We start from the raw sequence: 22,625 nt of genomic DNA on the forward strand, positions 1-22,625 counted from the left end.
AAGTTTTTTCCCCGCATAAATTGAAAGACCTTGGTAAAATTGAAAAAGTAATTCATACAGTTATTGGGCAAACTTTAATGTTTGTTCAGTGACACCGAGTGAAAGTGTCTGCTTTAAGCAAGTAGTCCGCTGAATTCTCGTGTATTTGATCTCTTAAGTTAATCTTGTTTCATATTATCGGATTTGGTGAAAATGTTACTGGATTGCTAAACGGTTTGGATCCGGATTAGACGCCGAGTTACTCGGCGTCTGATCCGGATTAGACGCCGAGTTACTCGGCGTCTGATCCGGATCCAATCTGGTTGACGACATCACTACGGTCGCTATCGGCATGCTTAGTGTTACAAACAAAACTTTATCGAAAATACCCATTTACTTCATAGATACGCATGTATTAGCATCTCGAGCAGATAGAAATTGACGCCATAGTGGGAATGTTTTTTTTTATGAGTTTTAATGAATTGCCTCTCGTAAATTGTCCCTTACCGCTATAAACAGTGTTGACCCTTATCATACCGATCGCGACCATAGTAATTTTAAAGTTAACCAGCTTGGACGAACTAACTCGGCGTCTGATCTGGATCCAAGCTGTTTTACACTCAGTCAACTGTTTTACCAGTTTTCAGACGGACCAAACAAGTTTTAATGACCAAACACATGATAATTCAGCGGACTATTGTGTCCGATATTCCCCGCATGTATTTCAGCCGTCCGATATTCACTGCAAAACTACGCATGTGTCCGATTGAACGGCGTTTTACTTCCTGCGTGTAGCCGTAAAAACGGAGGATAGCTAAACGCTAACACATTCTACTGAATACGTCATAATAGATAATTTAATCCATAAGACCGTTCCACAACGTCTCGGACCAATTATGTTTCGTAAGAGTCCAATGTGGCCAAATAGATGTTCGATACAACCACGGTAAATCGAGATCTATTTTTTTGTGTGGAGCAAATCATAACCTTAAAAGCTATCTACAATGATGGAACGATATTAATAATTTATACATATACTTGGAAAATTTTAGGGGGGGGGGGGCGCCGGGTCCGCCCCCTGGATCCGCCTATGCAAAGTCTGACAAAACGGGGTTTATATATGCAATCAAACATGATTAAAGCAAAACATTTGGATTACCTTTCTTAGAACACAGACTGGTTTATTTTGCACAATGATAGTACGACGAATACGAGTGCTTTAAAAGGTCCAATTCTGCTGCATATTTCGAGTTTTAGCGTTACTTAACAAAAATCAATGCATCGTTTAACAAGCAACGCTTCATTAACGCAAAAAATATAAAAACAAAAAACTAATACGGAATTAATACTCGTAAATGTTGTGAATGAACTAATGAATATAAGTGTAAATCTCTAAAAGGTTTTAGTTGCTCTGCGTATCCGAAACGAGGCTGCTTAAACTAAATTGGAGGTCAGATGCACTATACAATGTGCAGTTACACTACACTTTTAACGTAAGTAGATCACCTACCTCCAAAACGAAAAGAAAATGAGGATAAACATCATAATATATTGTCTCGAAAATATAAACCTCTTTTCAAATGACTGATGAAGTTTTTTTTAATTGGAAGTTATAACTTCATAATAAGCTTGAAAGTTTCAGCTGATTACAAATAATTTCTACCATTGTTCTAACTTAAAATTCTTTTTTTAGGAGAAAACTGCCATATAGCAAAAATAAAAGCGAGATTATGAGATGATGTATTGGCGTATTTCAACAATAATCGTTGGTAGTTTTCAACAATAGAAACTGAATATCGACGTTAAACTCTAGAGTTATTTTCATCTGAAAACGATATTTGTTAATTTTGTTAATATATTTATAATGGGAAATCAATATATCCGTAGTGGTGGGGAATATCGAGTGGTAGGTAATTAAACGTTTTTAGAAATTCACTGAATGAAATACAGAAATGGTGCAGATCAAATTACTGCAAGCTTGAAGAAACCCAATCATTTTATATCTTCGCGCTGACAAGATATGTTATCTCTCTGTAAAGGAACGGAACAAATTACTTCACTTCTTTAGAAAATCAGTAATTTTGAAACGAAGTACTTATATTGAATAAAGAATTTGAGCGATTGGCACTTTGGATTTTGCGTAATATAAGCGAAATATGGATGGGAAGCAAAGGTTTGTCATTTTTATAAAATAATAAACTGTTTTAACATTAATTGAATAACATTTATTTGGTATAATCGAGCATTGTAATGGCTAACTTACAAATATACATGTTTTGAATTGTTTTGTTTGAATTGTATAATCGCATTTGAGTTTGGTATGCGGTAACCAAGCTGGACAAGGGTATTTCTTCGGGAATACCCCCTTCGTGCCAAAAAGAGCGATTTACATAATATTGGAATAATTTTTTTTCACAATTGTTGTAAAATAAATAGGTTTAAACTAAGTGCATAACTTAGTTTCTTAATTTGTACGGCTGGTTGTGGGCGAAAATAAAGCACAAACCCAAAATTTAATAAACAAATTGGGTGATTAGCATAACTTGTACTCTCTTTTATAAGAAAGAACGGAAAATAAGCAAGGGTATGTCATTTGAATTAATAAACTGTTCAAAATTTAATAAAATTAAATATGTTTTATACAAACATTTGTTATGACTCACGTAAAGAATATTCATGTTTTGATGTGTATGCTCCCCAAAGGGAGGGGCATGTCCGTCCCTCCGTCCGTTCGTCACACCCATTGTTCGCAGATCAACTTCAAAACTAATGATGTGATTAAGATACAACTTGGTGTGAAGCTTGATAGAAGACGATGAGAGAACAATTATCCTGCCCAACAAATCCCCTTAACCGGATGTGTTTTGCAAATCAAGTTTTATCTTTACACAAAGCTTGGAAATAACTTAAGCAGTGTGTGTATACCGCGTGGTAAATAACGTCATACATGCCACGTCAGATGGCTACATTTTGCTTAAAATGAAGACTTAATTCGAAAATAACTTTCAGTTTACTACACCATTTTAAATGAAAGAAAGGGCAGACTACACCGCTTAAAAAGCCCTGCCTTCCTTTTTTACCGGAATTTGACATGGTGATTAGTTTCAACAATTACTCCGTCGGACGGCCGTATTGTGAAAAGGTTTCTTGAAGTGTTTTAAGAAACTAAACTCTTAATCAAACTCTGATAAAAGACCGAAGGCGGGGCTCCGTAAGCGGCGTACTGTTTATGTTTGTTTAAAATGATGCAACACCTATTTGGTAAGCCTTCTCTTTGCAAAAAAAATTAAAAAGCCACTGGGATTCCTTCTTGAAACATGACCTACATTATGTATGCATATTGATTGACTTTCGAAGAGGGACAACGCATGTCCGTACAAGAATGTAATGATTAATTTTAATTTGAGTTGCTTCCCTTCGACGTAAAATTCGGCGTTACTTAACTGTTTTCAGGTTTTACCATTTGCATTCTCGAAAATTGAACTCTAAATGCAGCAATTTATGGTATTTGTATAATTTATCACCGGTTTTATACTTTATAATGACAAATCAATAATGTTGTCTGATAGTGCAATGTATAAGGAAAATTAAAAAATCCTTACAGGGCCTGATGCAAATGGGCGCGCGCGTGATGACGTCATCCCCGTGCAACTTACAAGGTCAAAAGTGTAAACAATGTTTATTTGGGTCGAATTCCACATACTACTTACATTTGAACGCAGTTAACAGCTGATATCTGTCAAAAAGATGCCGCAATGAAACGCCAGACTGATTTGTGTAAAATATTTCGTTTTGACTGGTTTTATCTGGGTGGGCGAAAAAGTGGTACGGGCGAATAATAGGTCGCTAACCAGTAGACTGCGCTATGTTTCATTTAAAACGGTAAAGAAATAGGAAAGTTATCTTGTCTTCATTCGAAGCAAAATGTTGCCTTCCAACGTGGCATTTATGACGCAATTTATCACGTGGTATAAACAAACTGTTGATTTGAAAGAGACTTTTAATATAGATATATCGCAATAAGAGGAAGTGCGTTGTCCAAGAATCATATTCTTGCAAGGCATAGTGTTTCAGTTATCTCCACTATATCTCATCTGAACCTGATATTTTTCGATAATGGGTGCTTGTCTTGGCAACATCTTGGAAAGTACTTTAGGAATTGAAATGAAACTTGAAATGTAAATAGTTGCTTATACGTACAAGTCAAGGTCCCCAGAATTACACTCACACCCTGCGTATGTTTAAAGTTATCTCCCGTTAACCTGATATTGTTTTATAATGAGAGTTTGTTCGGGCAATATCTGGGAAAGTGTAAAAGAAATTGAAATGAAACTTGAAATATAGTTCGATGGCAATGCTAGGAAATGCACAATAACCATAATACTGCCTTGCATATGTTTAAAGTTGTATATTCTTTTTCAGAATTGTTTGTAAATATGTGCTTGTCTAGGCCAAATTCTGAAAATTTGTAATGTGGTTGAAATTATACTTGAGATATACATATATGACAATAAGAGGAATATGCAATACGCAAGAATGATAATCCTACCCTGCATATTTATTTAGTCATCTCCCCTTAACCTGATATTTTTTCCATAACGCGTACTTGTTCGGGCCATTCCTTTGAATGTTCTAAAGGGATTTAACAAAAACGTTATTTCGGGTCGTGCTTAAATGCTGACCAATTAGCTAACGATATAGAAATAGATGGATACTGCTAACCACTTGCTGACCATGTAGATTAAGTAGAAAATTCTTACGTCTGAAATGAAAGTTGTATGAAGAGTTATTTTACGGTTCATCATGCAGTATTAATTTGTTCAATGTCAATTTTATAATGATATTTTATATAAATAATTATTTTTATATATTTTATAAGTGTGTTTAGTAGCGAGCCATATGGCTTGTTACTTTCAAGGTGGATCATTATAGCCTTAACGAATATTTTCAAGAACTTCCTGTTTTTCATATTTATTGGCGCCCTACACTAAAACTTATAATATAGCATAAGACGTTTCTTTACCGTTTTAGGGGTGAAAACATTTCTGTATTAAAAAAATAAAACGCGTTTAGTCAAACATTGCACTACTCTGTTATAATGTGCATGGTTATGGCTGGCGTAACAAGCCCGTGAGTATCCATGTTTAAGATACTTCTTGTTATAAACATTAATTCCGAGCAATAGCTTTAGAATTTTGGCCATTACATTCAAAAGTCTTAATAATACCACGCCGATAGCGATAAGGCTACGCCTATAGTGTCACATGACCTCTCAGTAGGTGCACTCCGATAAATACACAGACGCAGACGATAATAAAACAGATGTTATATTTGACAATCAGATAAAACATCACGGATATAAAATGGATAAAACATAGCAGTGGTTAGTACACCCGCTTCTCACCTAGTCGACCCGGGTTCGATTCCCGGCCTGGGTGCATGTGAGTTTGGTTTGTGGTCACCAAGTCGGGCAAGTTGGTTTACTCCTGGTACTCTGGTTTCTATCTATGTTTCGGATGAAAAAAAAAAATGTTTCAAATAAAAATAAATCGCAAGATATTTAATATCTTCAATATTGTACACTTATACTCATAATGGTTTTTCCTATTTTAAGATTACAGAAAACTACCGTATACTGTGTACGGTTATATTGGCGATTCATATATTTGCAGGATTGATATAGTCTACCTAAAGGTCAATTTGTTATCAAACAAAGATAATTTGAGAAGCATTTAAGGAAAATGTCAATATTTCGAATTACCTAAATTTTCTTACCTATCTCTAAGTTACGAGGTACATAAAGGCAAACTGGCGTGTGCAAGAACCGCAACAATATCTTAAAGTTCAAGGTCAAACTTAGTTTTTCATTATTATGGAATGCTGATATAGAAATTTTAAAATATATTGGCACATGTGTTTGGTACATGAAGAAATTAATTCCATTACCCAAAGGTCAAAGTCACACTTCTCATTATGGAATGCCGCATTAATGCATTTGGAGTTTAGTAGGTCATATTCTGGTTGTACCTTTGCCATGCACGAAGGAATTTTCTAATACAAGTGCACATGTTTTCGGAACAAAATGGCGATGTGTCGCGTGCCAAACCCACGAGCCTTACTTTAAAGTTTTAGTTTACACTAAGGGCAATCATTATAAGATGCTGTCTACATATATATATGCACATAAGTAGAATATCTGTGTCAGGGCTGCAACTTTTTGTACGGAAGATTAAAAACACACCAACATATATGTTCTTTACATAAAGGCAATGTCGCGCGTGCAAGACCTACTACCCAACCAAGTTCATGGTCGAATTTGTAGCTTAATCTGTATTGAATGGTACAGAGCGATTGATAACCGTCTTGCCAAATCTCTTCGGTACATGAAGACGACATGTCGAGTACAAGCTACATCCCTACAGTTTCAGTTAACAAACATGGAGTCTGGCATATGATTGTAGCTTATGTTTGCTTATCCTGACCAAAGACATATTAATAATTGCAGAATCCGTATTACTTACAGCTCTTGTTTAGCATTTATTTGCATACAAATAGATAAATATGATACAAAATAAGGCCCTAGGAGACTTTATTTCAATGGCTTTACTTAAACGGTCATATTGCAGTAAACAGAAAAAGTACACAAGGCAACAGTTTATTAATTAGTTAACGGATATTTAAAAAAACAAAACAATGTCGGACGGTAGGCGGTAAAAAAAGGGAATCCAGAAAAGTTATTACTTTTATTTACAATACATGTATTTTTCATATATTGGTTGCGAAACCAAAAACCCAAAGGTCAAAATATGAACAAACATAAAAGACATAGACACATATGAACGACATTTGTAAATGAATAAATGCTAAAGAATGTTTTGTTTTCTATGCAATATCTGCATTGCCTAAATATTATAATAGATATTGATATTTTAAAATGCTCACTTTGTCATACACATGTTTAGTTTGACAGTCTTATGTTCATTCCTACCAATTTCAGATTTAAAATAATATCATCATAATATAAGCATTTTATTCACTTCACCTTTAAATTATAACACATAGAGTCAATCTTAAAACAAACATTCAGTTCGAGTGTCACTTTTTGTTGTTGTTTATTTGAAGTACATTCCTGACTGCAAGAGTTTTCCTATTTGCAACACTATTGCCAAACATCGACCTTACAATGAAATATGCCTGTATCTGACCAGAAATGGCTCCTGGGCTGGGTACTACTTCTTTTCAACAGAAAAAAACACACTGTAGCAAATTTCACTGACACACCTGCGGTATAAAAATATGATGTATAAACTTTACATTGCTCCAAGACTCAAACATGTTTTAAATGAAATAAAGAAATGTAAATAATAAAAATGAATTTATATTCAGCAATGCATTTTTAAAGTTCAGATTTTTTTCTGTAGCTTTAGCAAAATTTAAATTATCCTAGACTTTGATTACTTGAATAGTAGGTGGTCTCCATATATGTTAACAATTAATGCCCCCTCGAATAAACACAGCGTTATGGCTTGGTTGGGTCTGTGAATAGGGTAGCACCACTGGATAAGGTTACTTTTTCTTCAACACCAACCAGCGCCTTGAGTGGTTCATGTCGAGATGATGCTGACAATAAACACCGCGTCTTTTCACATAGTTTGAGCAGAGAGCGAAGCTTTGAGTCTAGGCTACAAATTAAAGAACAGATTTATAAAAAGAAAGTAGCAATAAAATGTCACTTAATTGCCACAAGTTAAAGTGGGGTAAACACACAATAAAACATTTAAAGTAATTTACAGAGTTTGTTAGTCTATAAACATGATCTACCTGGGCTACACAACCAGAACATTCAGCGGCTTCACTTAACTTGAATCAAATAGTTAATATACATGTGTATAGTATATACATATATCTTTGTTTACGTTATTTTTTCCACGTGGTTTCAGTTCATCATTCAAAGTAAATAAAAAAAGAAAACTAAAATATAAAAAGACAATAACATCGTCCAAGCTAATAACAAGTTCTAGTTAATATATTATTATTAAAAACGCCCGTTCAAAATCAGCAGTGAGATGATGTACCTTTCATTTGGCAACTGTCACTCCAGCGTTTGACTCTACAATTTTATAAAAAACTAAATATTTAAAAAAACAAAAACACGTTTGTAAGTAAAGTTAAAATCCTGTGTGATAAGGCTTTACACAGGATCAGGCCAATTCTAAAATATATTTTTATACATTTAAACTGTGAATAATGTTTGGTACAAGAAAACACTTTAACAATAAATATGCATATATGACATATTTAAACAGCACAGGTCGATATATTTTAACAATAACAATGGTTTTATATGTGAATTCTTATCAATGATACAGTCATCAGCCTTGATGAAACAGTTTCAGAAATCGAAAACCTACTGGCATGTTATTTTTGATGATATTTCCGTCCAGACTTTCACAGCGGCTGACGCATACATATTGTGTTATTTTGCTATACATGATGCTGTTGTGATAACATCGTTTACATTTGAGTTGTCAGTTCGTACAAAACGTCGTTTAAATTTTAGATGGTATTTTGTAAATGAGAATTTAGTTTATTTATGACCTCAGCTTCATAGAGGCCGCCATTTTAAAATCAATTTTTAAAACTGCACCCTAATGCTACAAAGGAACAGACAACATGTTTAACATGAACATACATTACTTTTCCCGTACGCTGAAAAAAAACCCGGCTTCTTTTTCATTTTAGATAAGCTTTCGAAATATTTGAGCGGCGGATTCGTTAACCAATTTACTAAAAAAGGCCAAAATAAAGATAAGAAAAATATGTACATAAATAACTGTGCATTCTTTAACTCATATTTTTAGACAATTTGATTGTAGAATCAAGCGTTATTAATACTCTGCTGGCAGGGGCCTGAATTTTATTTTCGTGATTTATATTTTTGAAAGAAGACAGGTTTATGTACTTTTTTGAAGATTCACAGTTGCCGGAAGAAAAAAAAGATATGGCCTGAAAAAATCAATTTACCATGCTGACATTTATCATGACTTACATGTAACCTTCCTGAAAAATAAATGATTATAATTTTTGGTCCTGTTTTACAGTTCAGCAAACTCATCGGCTGAACCTGACGTAAACGTCCCTCATACAAAGCGGATATGTGCGTCACGTGACAAATACTGGCTGAAATGGGACACAGATGATATTGTGAATGCTCTCATTGAAGATGGGCTAGAAGTTGTGGTCGACAAGTTTAAAAGTAAAAAAAAAAGTTTTATACAAAATTATTTTGAAAATCAAAACATTTTTGTTGTAGGCACGGTAATTCAGTCCTTAAACCTACAGTTCGGATATAATACAAAATGTTTTTCGTCACTTTAACGGGGGTAAAATTGATTGAATAATAGCAGCAATTGAATTTTGCTCTAGTTTATTTATGAATCATTCAGTATAACTTTACCTTTTGTATACCCTGTCCATGACCGTATTTGAAATAGTTTTGATTAAATGAATGTTCACTTGCAATGTTCTTGTTTTTTTCACATTTTTTTAAATTTTTCAGAGGAGCTTATCGTAGGAGCGACATTGGCGAAATATCAAGATAAAGTTTTATTGGAGAATATGGGCATAAAGTATACATTTGGCTTCCATCACATAACTGATTCATGAAACAAATATGTACAGCAAACTTTCTAAGTATACAATGAGTGGATATATCAATTTTTCTATTCCAGATTCAGATAACATTCTTAGTAATAAGTAATCAATAGAACACTATGGGTGCGGTGAACATAGTTGTTGTTTCAAATAAAAAAAGTGACTAATGGCTAGATTTTCTGACATATAAAAATATCCCTTTAAGCATTTTATAATAGACACAAACTATTATGATCAGAGCAATACTGTATGTTTATTTCCAATTTTCTCTCACCATTAAAGGTCAGTGAAACTTGTGAAACTAGTGCAGAGGTTTATCGAAAACGTAACTAAAGACACATCACAGCACAAGGTTAGTTACGCCTCATTTAAGTAAATGAACTCTTTTAACCACACTATTAGTTGTCTCTCCTTCAAGTATAGCAGCTCTTGAACACAGTAATCATTAAGGTATACCTCCTTCAGGTATATGAACTCTTATAAACACTAAGTCAGTTGTATCTCCCTCAAGTATAGGAATACTTGAACACATTATTTAAGTTATGCCTCCTTCAAGTAAAGGAACTCCTCAACAAACACTATTATTTGTGGCTCGTTCATGTAAAGGAAATCATGAACACACAAGTTAAGTAACATGCCTGCTTCAAGTATTGGAACTCTTGAACATACAATGTTAATTGTGCTTCCTTCAAGTATTAGATCTCTTGTACAAACACGGTTAGCTTTGTCTCCTCCACTGTTGTTCCTCCCTCATGTATAGTTACTCTTAAACACACAGGGATAGTTGTGCCTCCCTCAAGTATAAAAGCTTTTTTACACTCTAGGTAAGTTGTGCCTCCCTCAAGAATAGTAACTCTTGAACACACAAGGTTTGTTGTGCCTCCCTCAAGTATTGGAACTCTTGAACACACAAAGATAGTTGTGCCTCCCTAAAGTATAAGAGCTTTTGTACACTCTAGGTAAGTTGTCCCTCCCTCAAGTATAGGAACTCTTGAATACATAAAATTAGTTGTTCCTCCCTCAAGTATAGTCACTCTTAAACACACAGGGATAGGTTTGCCTCCCTCAAGTATAAGAGCTTTTATACACTCTAGGTAAGTTGTGCCTCTCTCAAGTATAAGAGCCTTTGTACACTCTAAGTTAGTTGTGCCTCCCTCAAGTATAAAACTCTTGAACACACAAGGTTAGTTGTGCCTCCCTCAAGTATAGGAACTATTGAACACACAAGGTTGGTTGTGCTTCCCTCAAGTATAGGAACCCTTGAACACAAAAGGTTAGTTGTGCCTCCCTCAAGTATAGGAACTCTTGAACACACAAAGTTAGTTGTGCCTCCTTCAAGTATAGCAACTCTTGAATACATAAAGTTAGTTGTGCCTCCTTCAAGTATAGTAATTCTTAAACACATAGGGATATTTGTGCCTCCCTCAAGTATAAGAGATTTTGTACATTCTAGGTTAGGTGTGCCTCCCCCCCCCCCCAATACAGGAACTTTTGAACCCACAGGGATAGTTGTGGCTCTCTCAAGTATAGGAACTCTTGAACACACAAGGTTTGTTGTGCCTCCCTCAAGTATAGGAACTTTTGAACACACAAAGTAAGTTGTGCCTCCCTCAAGTATAGCGACTCTTGAATACATAAAGTTAGTTGTACCTCCCTCAAGTATAGTAACTCTAAAACACACAGGGATAGTTGTGCCTCCCTCAAGTATAGCAACGCTTGAACACTCTAGGTTTGTTGTGCTTCCCTCAAGTATAGGAACTCTTGAACACACAAAAATTGTTGAGCCTCCCTCAAGTATAGTTACTCTTGAACACACAAGGTTTTTTTGCCTCCCTCAAGTATAGGAATTCTTTAACAGACAAGGTTAATTGTGCCTCCTTCAAGTATAAGAGATTTTGTACACTCTAGGTACGTTGTGCCTCTCTCAATTATAGGAACTCCTGAACACATAAGGTTAGTTGTGCCTCCCTTATGTATAGATACTCTTAAACATACAGGGATAGTTGTGCCTCCCTAAAAATATAAGAGCTTTTGTAAACTCTAGGTTAGGTGTGTCTCCCTCAAGTAGAGGAACTCTTAAACACACTAGGTTTGTTGTACGTCCATGAATTATAGGAACTATTGAACATGCAAGGTTAGTTGTGCCTCCCTCAAGTACAGGAACGCTTGAACACACAAGGTTTGATGTGCCTGCATTAATTATAGGAACTCTTTAACACACAAAGTTAGTTGTGCCTCCCTCAAGTATAGTAACTCTTAAACACACAGGGATAGTTGTGCCTCCCTCAAGTATAAGAGCTTTTGTACACTCTAGGTAAGTGGTACCCCCCTCAAGTATAGAAACTCTTGAACACACAAAGTTAGTTGTGCCTCCCTCAAGTATAGGACCTCTTGAACACGAACACATACGGTAAGTTTTGCCTCCCTCAGGTATAGGAACTCTTGAACACACAAGGTTAGTCGTGACTCCCTTATGTATAGATACTCTTAAAAATAACACAAAGTTAGTTGTGCCTCCCTCAAGTATAGGACCTCTTGAACACGAACACATACGGTACGTTGTGCCTCTCTCAAGCATAGGAACTCTTGACCACACAAGGTTAGTTGTGCCTCCCTTATGTATAGATACTCTTAAAAATACATGGATAGTTGTGCATCCCTCAAATATAAGAGCTTTTGTATACTCTAGGTTAGGTGTGCCTATCTCAAGTATAGGAACAATTGAATACACAAGGTTTGTTGTGCTTCCCTCAAGTATAGGAACTCTTGAACATACAAGGTTAGTTCTGCCTTCCTCAAGTATAGGAACACTTGAACACACAAGGTTTGTTGTGCCTCCCTCAAGTATAGGAACTCTTGAACAGACAAGGTTAGTTGTGCCTCCCTAAAGTATAGGAACATTGAACACACAAGGTTTGTTGTGCCTCCCTCAAGTATAGGAACTCTTGAACAGACAAGGTTAGTTGTGCCTCCCTAAAGTATAGGAACATTGAACACACAAGGTTTGTTGTGCCTCCCTCAAGTATAGGAACTCTTGAACACACAAGGTTTGTTGTGCCTCCCTCAAGTATAGGAACTATTGAACACACAAGGTTTGTTGTGCCTCCCTCAAGTATAGGAACTCTTGAACACACAAGGTTAGTTGTGCCTCCCTCAAGTGTAGGAACTCTTGAACACACAGGGATAGTTGTGCCTCCCTCTGGTATAGGAACCCTTGAACACACAAGGTTAGTCGTGACTCCCTCAAGTATAGGAAAGCATGTACCACAAGGTAAGTTGTGACTTCCTTAAGTATAGTAACTCTTAAACACACAGGGATAGTTGGTTGTGCCTCCCACAAGTATAAGAGCCTTTGTACACTCTAGGTTAGTTGTGCCTCTCTCAAGTATAGGAACTCTTGCACACACAAGGTTTGTTGTGCCTTCATCAAGTATAGAAACGATTGAACACACACGGTTGGTTGTGCCTCCCTCAAGAATAGGAACTCTTGAGCATAAAAGGTAAGTTGTGCCTCCCTCAAGTATAGCAACGTTTGAACACTCTAGGTTTGTTGTGCTTCCATCAAGTATAGGAACTCTTGAACACACAAAACTTGTTGTGCATCCCTCAAGTATAATAACTCTTTAACACACAAGGTGTTTTGTGCCTCCCTCGAGTATAGAAACACTTGAACACACAAGGTTAGTTGTGCCTCCCTCAAGTATAAGAGCTTTTGTACATTCTAGGTACGTTGTGCCTCTCTCAAGCATAGGAACTCTTGACCACACAAGGTTAGTTGTGCCTCCCTTATGTATAGATACTCTTAAACATACATGGATAGTTGTGCATCCCTCAAATATAAGAGCTTTTGTATACTCTAGGTTAGGTGTGCCTATCTCAAGTATAGGAACAATTGAATACACAAGGTTTGTTGTGCTTCCCTCAAGTATAGGAACTCTTGAACATACAAGGTTAGTTCTGCCTTCCTCAAGTATAGGAACACTTGAACACACAAGGTTTGTTGTGCCTCCTTCAAGTATAGGAACTCTTGAACAGACAAGGTTAGTTGTGCCTCCCTCAAGTATAGGAACATTGAACACACAAGGTTTGTTGTGCCTCCCTCAAGTATAGGAACTCTTGAACAGACAAGGTTAGTTGTGCCTCCCTAAAGTATAGGAACATTGAACACACAAGGTTTGTTGTGCCTCCCTCAAGTATAGGAATCTTGAACACACAAGGTTTGTTGTGCCTCCCTCAAGTATAGGAACTATTGAACACACAAGGTTTGTTGTGCCTCCCTCAAGTATAGGAACTCTTGAACACACAAGGTTAGTTGTGCCTCCCTCAAGTGTAGGAACTCTTGAACACACAGGGATAGTTGTGCCTCCCTCTGGTATAGGAACTCTTGAACACACAAGGTTAGTCGTGACTCCCTCAAGTATAGGAAAGCATGTACCACAAGGTAAGTTGTGACTTCCTTAAGTATAGTAACTCTTAAACACACAGGGATAGTTGGTTGTGCCTCCCACAAGTATAAGAGCCTTTGTACACTCTAGGTTAGTTGTGCCTCTCTCAAGTATAGGAACTCTTGCACACACAAGGTTTGTTGTGCCTTCATCAAGTATAGAAACGATTGAACACACACGGTTGGTTGTGCCTCCCTCAAGTATAGCAACTCTTGAACACTCTAGGTTTGTTGTGCTTCCATCAAGTATAGAAACTCTTGAACACACAAAACTTGTTGTGCATCCCTCAAGTATAATAACTCTTTAACACACAAGGTGTTTTGTGCCTCCCTCGAGTATAGAAACACTTGAACACACAAGGTTAGTTGTGCCTCCCTCAAGTATAAGAGTTTTTGTACACTCTAGGTACGTTGTGCCTCTCTCAAGCATAGGAACTCTTGACCACACAAGGTTAGTTGTGCCTCCCTTATGTATAGATACTCTTAAACATACATGGATAGTTGTGCATCCCTCAAATATAAGAGCTTTTGTATACTCTAGGTTAGGTGTGCCTATCTCAAGTATAGGAACCCTTGAATACACAAGGTTTGTTGTGCTTCCCTCAAGTATAGGAACTCTTGAACATACAAGGTTAGTTCTGCCTTCCTCAAGTATAGGAACTCTTGAACACACAAGGTTTGTTGTGCCTCCCTCAAGTATAGGAACTCTTGAACAGACAAGGTTAGTTGTGCCTCCCTAAAGTATAGGAACATTGAACACACAAGGTTTGTTGTGCCTCCCTCAAGTATAGGAACTCTTGAACACACAAGGTTTGTTGTGCCTCCCTCAAGTATAGGAAATATTGAACACACAAGGTTTGTTGTACCTCCCTCAAGTATAGGAACTCTTGAACACACAAGGTTAGTTGTGCCTCCCTCAAGTATAGGAAATATTGAACACACAAGGTTTGTTGTGCCTCCCTCAAGTATAGGAACTCTTGAACACACAAGGTTTGTTGTGCCTCCCTCAAGTATAGGAAATATTGAACACACAAGGTTTGTTGTACCTCCCTCAAGTATAGGAACTCTTGAACACATAAGGCTAGTTTTGCCTCCTTCAGGTATAGGAACTCTTAAACACACAGGGATAGTTGTGCCTCCCTCTGGTATAGGAACTCTTGAACACACAAGGTTTGTTGTGCCTCCCTCAAGTATAGGAACTCTTGGACACATAAGGTAAGTTGTGCCTCCCTCAGGTATAGGAACTCTTAAACACACAGGGATAGTTGTGCCTCCCTCTGGTGTAGGAACATTTTGAACACACAAGGTTAGTTGTGCCTCCCTCAAGTATAGGAACTATTGAACACACAAGGTTTGATGTACCTCCCTCAAGTAGAGGAACTCTTGAACACACAAGGTTACTTGTGCCTCCCTCTGGTATAGGAACTCTTGAACACACAAGGTTAGTTGTGCATCCCTCAGAGTCAGGTATAGGAACTATTGAACACACAATGTTTGTTGTACCTCCCTCAAGTAGAGGAACTCTTGAACACACAAGGTTAGTTGTGCCTCCCTCAAGTAGAGGAACTATTGAACAGACAAGGTTTGTTGTACCTCCCTCTAGTAGAGGAACTCTTGAACACACACGGTTAGTTGTACCTCCCTTAAGTAGAGGAACTATTGAACACACAAGGTAAGTTGTGCCTCCCTCCACTATAGGAACTATTGAACATACAATGTTTGTTGTACCTCCCTCAAGTAGAGGAACTCTTGAACACAGAAGGTTAATTGTGCCTCCCTCAAGTATAGGAACATTGAACACACAAGGTTTGTTGTGCCTCCCTCAGGTAGAGGAACTAGTGAACACACAAGGCTAGTTGTGCCTCCCTCAAGTATAGGAACATTGAACCCACAGGGTTTGTTGTGCATCCCTCAAGTATAGAAACTATTGAACATACAAGGTTTGTTGTACCTCCCTCAAGTAGAGGAACTCTTGAACACACAAGGTTAGTTGTGCCTCCCTCAAGTATAGAAACATTGAACACACAAGTTTTGTTGTGCATCCCTCAAGTATAGGAACTCTTGAACATACAAGGTTAGTTGTGCCTCCATCAAGTATAGGAACTCTTGAACACAAAAGGTTTGTTGTGCCTATCACAAGTATAGGAACTCTTGAACACACAAGGTTAGTTGTGCCTCCCTCAAGTATAGGAACATTGAACACACAAGGTTTGTTGTGCCTCCCTCAAGTATAGGAACTATTGAACAGACAAGGTTAGTTGTGCCTCCCTCAAGTATAGGAACTATTGAACACACAAGGTTTGTTTGCCTATCTCAAGTATAGGAACTGTTGAACATACAAGGTCTGTTGTGCCTCCCTCCAGTATAGGAACTCTTGAACACACAAGGTTAGTTATGCCTCCCTCCAGTATAGGAACTCTTGAACACACAAAGTTAGTTGTGCATCCCTCAGGTATAGTAACTCTTGAACACACAAGGTTAGTTGTGCCTCCCTCAAGTATAGGACTCTTGAACACACAAGGTTAGTTATGCCTTCATCAAGTATAGGAACTCTTGAACACACAATGTTTGTTGTGCCTCCCTCAAGTATAGGAACTCTTGAACACACAAGGTTAGTTGTGCCTCCCTTAGGTATAGGAACTCTTAAACACACAGGGATAGTTGTGCCTCCCTCTGGTATAGGAACTCTTGAACACACAAGGTTAGTTGTTCTCCCTCAAGTATAGGAACTCTTGTACACAAAAGGTTAGTTGTGCCTCCCTCAGGTATAGGAACTCTTGATCACACAAGGTTAGTTGTGCCTCCCTCAGGTATTGGAATTATTGAACACACACTGTTTGTTGTACCTCCCTCAAGTATAGGAACTTTTGAACACACAGGGATAGTTGCGCCTCCCTCCAGTAAAGGAACTCTTGATCACAAAAGGTTTGTTGTGCCTCCATAAAGTATAGGAACTCTTGAACACACACGGTTAGTTGTGCTTCCCTCAGGTGTATCAACTCTTGAACACACAAGGTGTGTTGTGCCTCCCTCAAGTATAGGAACTCTTGAACACACAAGGTTAGTTGTGCCTCCCTCAAGTATAGGAACTCTTGAACACACAAGGGTTATTGCGCCTCCGTTTAGTTAGGCTACTCCTTTTTTATTTTTTTGGTTTACAAGAATTTTGGGAAAAATGTCCTCCGGGTGGTCGAAAAAAAAGAAAGGAAAAAGGTCACAAAACATACTCTTTGATGGTGGAAATCAGAGAACAACATATAAATATTAAAAATTTATATCATTTACTTGACATTTTAAATTTTTAAACTGCTATTAATGCATGTTTTAATACACTCAAAGTTTCAAAGTTCTAATTAAACACACAGTTTAAATCTTACATACTGTGCATATAAAACAATGAAATTGAGTATAAAACATGTTTAGATGTATAAACTACACTTCTTTTTCAAAGATACATTGAATATCACTTAGCAAGACATTTATGTTATGCTAAAGTTAAAGTGAATGCAGAACAATTAAAAACTGACCAATATTAAATTGAAAAAAAAGAGAAGGCGAATTTTACGCATTTAAATACACAAAAATTGCACTGTATTAAAACAATACATTACATTTTCTGAACATTGTTTCAGTTATTTCAATATTGGAAAACGTCAATAAAGTCCGGATATTTCGGACCGGGATATTTACCATGGGATGTTCACCAAATTCATTTCAAATTCAAATCTTGCAGCAAATTACCAGATCAGTACATAAAAATCACATAGCAAAATAATAAATCTAGCATGTGACGTAACTTTATGTACCAATGATAGTAAACTGACAGAGAAATCCATAATTATGTATCGGATATTTTCATATTCTCCCAACTCCGCCATTTTGTGTAAACATGCGTTCACAGGGCATCTATATACTTCATACTTTGTTTATTTTTCATTTTAAAGAGTTTTCCTTAGTTACACCAACAAATCTCATATATAGTGAAACATCAAGTTCATTACAAATTGAAATGGACTTTCAATGGATAGTTTTCCGTGTTGTTTTATCTAAATGTTTTGCACACAACTCCCGGCATTAGTAAATGTCACTGACACATGTGTTCAACTCTTTCATTGTTTTTACTCTACTATTAACCCAATCATGAATAAACATGTAATCTAAAATAACCACAAGCTTTACATTGACTCAATGACAAGTATTTTCAAACCATTCTGTGATTTAAAATCCATGAACACCACCGACCGAACTTGTGAAACTAGGTCACCGGTGTCAACTTAGAAATTTTACTTTCGATTTCACCACTCACACTTAGTGCACTGTTATTTGATATTTTACCATAACATTTTAATGAAATGAAATGTTTTTCTCACACATAATTTACAGATATTTGTGTCCACTAATTCGATGGCAGCCGCTGACACCTATATTTTTTATCTATAAACAACAATATTTTCATGACCCTAAATTGGCGGGGAACAACAATCACGTGACAGTTACTGTTTGTGTTTGCTGTTAAATTTGCCATTGTTTATTGCTATTATTATTTTAACAACTCCTGCATATTTTATTTAATTAATTATTTCATACACAGAATGACTGCTATCGTCAATTCAACCATTGCCAACGGCGCTGCCATAACAGATGACTTGCTCACATACTATCACTATAGATTGGCGAATACGGCTACATTAAACAAACCAGTCGAGACAATACTGCATTCGTACTCTTATCTGTTCATTTTTCTTTCGTTTCGCACCAAAATCAATACGGTCAGGAAAATAATTTTGAAAAAAAAAGTGAAATTCATTTTTTTTTGTACTTTTCGGAATATTAGACCCGCCGGTTTTGTAAACCAATTTATATAAAAGTAGTGGCCTTAAGAAACACATGAACACACAATGTAGGTTGTGCCTCCTACAAGTATAGGCAAGGTTAGCTGTACCTGCTTAAAGTGTAGAACTCTTGAACAATCAAAGTAATGTGTGCCATGTTATAATATATTTTGAATAGATAAGGTTCGTTGTTCCTGTTTTAAGTATAGGAACTCTTGATTAAAATTTTATTGATAAGTACATGTAAATTTCATGTACATTATAAAGTTAGTTTGTCCCATCTTATCACCAAGCCTAATATTAAACCTTTTTACAGCATTTAACTGGCTATTGAAATGTACATAGTCACACGCATGTTGTAGCAGTTTACACAGGTTATTACATTTGGCGCCCAAAGCACGATAAACATCAGTGTCTTTGCAAATTGGTCTTTGTCTCTGAACTTTGAGGACAAATATCAAATTGGAGGGAAAAGTGTTACAAGATATTTGATATGCATAGAAAGCATTGAGAGCGGTTTTGTAGAGTGTATACCTCGTTGGTTCCCTCCTCACCTTAGGCATAGCAATCTGTGTATCTGATTTTATGTATATGTATACACATACCTGTTAACGTGTAAATGTGATTTTGAACAAAGTGTTAACTAGATCGGTTAAGCCCATGCTTAGCTGCTTTTAAAACCAGTTTACAAATAATTTGGTGAACTGATAACTTGCAGTTCTTGCACATGTCTAAATACAACTAATGGTCTGTTCAATCTGCGTTTTTATAGGTTGTCAACGACCCAATTCACGGGCATATAAAACTTCATCCACTGTGTGTTGCAATCATCGACACCCCGGAATTCCAGCGTCTTCGTTCCATAAAGCAACTCGGCAACGGCTATTTCGTGTATCCAGGAGCATCCCACAACAGATTTGAACATAGTTTGGGGTGAGTATTTTTATGTTTTTGCAGTGTAAGACCTTGGCATATATAACATATCAACATATATATCCATTATAAGAACGGTTTAGCGAAATATTTATGACTTTTTTTGTTAGCACCCTTCTGACCTAATGAAGATAAGCATGTAGAGCCTTTTGCTTTCGTAGGACTTAATGCTTATGATAATCACTGTTTCCTTGGTTTTATTTAAATCAATATAGTTATACATACAAACGAGCTTCACATAGTTGGCTGTGTCAATATGATATTACTCCAATGTGCATTTAATCCTTCAACAACCCGTCCTTCGTCTGCAACTCCCTGTCCTTTTTAAAACCCTGGCTAAACCCTAAAGCAGTGTCAAGATATTTTTCTTGAAGATTATCAATAATTTTCTAAACTAAAGAATTAAAGTAAGAACCAAAATCAACTAAAATTAGTCACATATTCAGATTGTCTGTTTTTGAAGTTTGAGGTATTGTCCTTAATATTGATCATTTGTAGATGTAACTTAAACACCGGGTGGGATATTCTCTGGAATCATTCTCCTACCCTGTGATTAAAATCACTCAAATATGGAATAGCACGCACACGTTTAGAATGATAACACATAAGTAGTGGCTGTAGTCCAAATTTGAAGGATTTATTGCCCTTAATTATGCTTAATGCATGCTTTTCAGTTAAAATAAAAACTGTCTGTCTGTCTGTCTGTCTGTCTGTTTTGCCTGCCTGCCTGCCTGCCTGCCTGCCTGCCTGCCTCTCTATCCATCCATCCATCCATCCATCCATCCATCCAATCCAATTCAGTCCAATCCAATCCAATCCAATCCATCCATCATTTCACTGGACTTAAAGTGGCCAAGATTTGCCCGAAGATGCTTTTGAGAAGGATGAAAGCGCAAACTTTGGAAGTTTTCTCGACAATATGTCGGAAATCACCATGGCCTTGGTTGGTTTTCAATCTTCTTTAATTGCTTAGGCTTTTATGGCCGATGATCTGAACTATTTGATAAGGCGGGACTCTTTATCGTTCAGAGTTTAGGCTGGCCTTTTCTGAGCATTGTTTTTAAAAAGAAAACTGAATTGATGAACTGATGGTATACAGTTGAAGGGAATAAGTCAAATTCAAAATACTTGTGCATAGATGTACGCAGCTAGAGTTTGTAGGTAGAAATGATCTGTCAACTCTATTACTAGCATATGTGGCCAAGTAAAAGTCGCTCGATACCTACCGAGCGGGTGTATTGTAACAGTTTGTTCCATGAAATATTTCATACATAAAATGGTTCATTCTATTTTAATAGTTATAATAAATCGCAAAAATAATTGTTTCATTAAAAATTTCGCATAATTTGATATTGGAAATTCTATACGATTCGGCCAATGTGTCTATAACTGCACTACAGACGACAACATGTATACTCTACTAGTTACATACATGTACTTTCACAAGTCAAGGGAAGCAAATCTTATAAAAGATGGAAACAGTAATCCCGAATTGTCTACAGAGTGGAATGATCAAACTGTCTTAATTTTCGTCATGTTTAAGGCAACCTTAGTGTTTATTTTGCTAGGCTATTAATAATCTGGACAAATGTGCTTCACTTGTATTTTACACGGAAAGCGCCATGTAGAGATTGTCTGTAATATGTTTTGAGTAGATAACTCTGAATAATTAGCGTCTATATATTTTGTCAATTAAGACTACATCTGACTATCTATACATAATTATATATGCATAGAAGATGTTGGTTTTGTAAAAGATTACTCGTAATGTTTAGTATTTGCAATATCCATCTATATAATATCATAATGTGCTTTTGATGTTCGTGTATATCATATCATCGATGTGTGTATATATTCTTTGCATTCATCTGTATATATATTAATCTCTTCACTTATGGAGGAATAAAAATTATCTATCTATCCATCTGTCTGTCTGTCTGTCTGTCTGTCTGTCTATCTATCTATCTATCTATTTTATAAGCATGTATCTTTTTTCTAGTAAACATAACTTTCTTTTTTCACCGGCTCAAGTGATAAGCTGAATAATTCAAAGCAAGGTCCCTTTTTGCACTACATGCATTGCTTATAAAATAATCCACGAAATTTTTGTTGATAATTGCACCAGTCAAAATTAAAACCCGCGGGCAAGTGTTCTTCCGACATGGGCAATTATCAATGAAAAGCATGGTCAACCATGTATTATCCTGTATAATACATATCTTTTGTCATTTGTCAATGGTTTAAACTGGTTTTGAAAATTGTTTTGTGGAATAATAAAGGATTAGATAAACATGGCGTCTAAAAGCTTAAAAACTGAGACATAACAAATTGGTTTTGAATAGAAGCTGTGAAAAGTAACAAGTGAGTGGAATCTCAAATAGCAACCCTTTTCTCACGTGATTTCAGAATTAGACAGCAATAACATTCATCAAATATTTTCTGTTATTTCATGGCCTGATTTTGACGTTCATGCCTATAGGTGAGCATAGTTAGGGTCAATCAAGTCTATGAGCAGTTTCATAAGAATCTCGGCTTGAATGACCCTAATAGCATGAACCACTGTTTAGTCTATAATATTGAAATAATACACTGCAAGTTTGCACACTTTTTATCCGACTTAAGAGATGTTCAAAACATTTTAAACTTTCAATTTTGGACAAAAAAAAAAAATAATGATTTTTTTAAATCGCCACAAACACTGAAATAAAATAATGTCTTATTTTTCAACCCGAAAACTGGTAATTGGCCTTAAACAGCTGTAAGATGTTGTTTACAAACTAAAA

The 22,625-nt window shown here is 36.3% G+C and overlaps 1 protein-coding gene across 3 annotated transcripts in view; it reads left to right on the plus strand.

Moving 5' to 3' along the window:
* The first annotated feature begins 1,235 nt into the window (after nucleotides 1-1,235).
* LOC128242985 (deoxynucleoside triphosphate triphosphohydrolase SAMHD1-like) overlaps nucleotides 1,236-22,625 on the plus strand; it is a 37,131-nt gene continuing 15,741 nt past the window's right edge. Inside the window, exons 1-5 of one of the 3 annotated variants that reach the window (XM_052960443.1) lie at nucleotides 1,236-1,472; nucleotides 9,081-9,235; nucleotides 9,539-9,608; nucleotides 9,916-9,985; nucleotides 19,682-19,842. In XM_052960443.1, coding sequence (XP_052816403.1) covers nucleotides 1,435-1,472; nucleotides 9,081-9,235; nucleotides 9,539-9,608; nucleotides 9,916-9,985; nucleotides 19,682-19,842 — 494 coding nt within the window. In that variant the 5' untranslated portion in view covers nucleotides 1,236-1,434. Of the gene's footprint in view, nucleotides 1,473-1,977; nucleotides 2,153-2,481; nucleotides 2,564-9,080; nucleotides 9,236-9,538; nucleotides 9,609-9,915; nucleotides 9,986-19,681; nucleotides 19,843-22,625 lie in introns of those variants that run through there. The other 2 variants (XM_052960444.1, XM_052960445.1) reach the window with 2 other exon arrangements.

Source organism: Mya arenaria, chromosome 8 (genome assembly GCF_026914265.1).
Source record: "Mya arenaria isolate MELC-2E11 chromosome 8, ASM2691426v1".
In the NCBI taxonomy this organism is placed as follows: Eukaryota; Metazoa; Mollusca; class Bivalvia; order Myida; family Myidae; genus Mya; species Mya arenaria.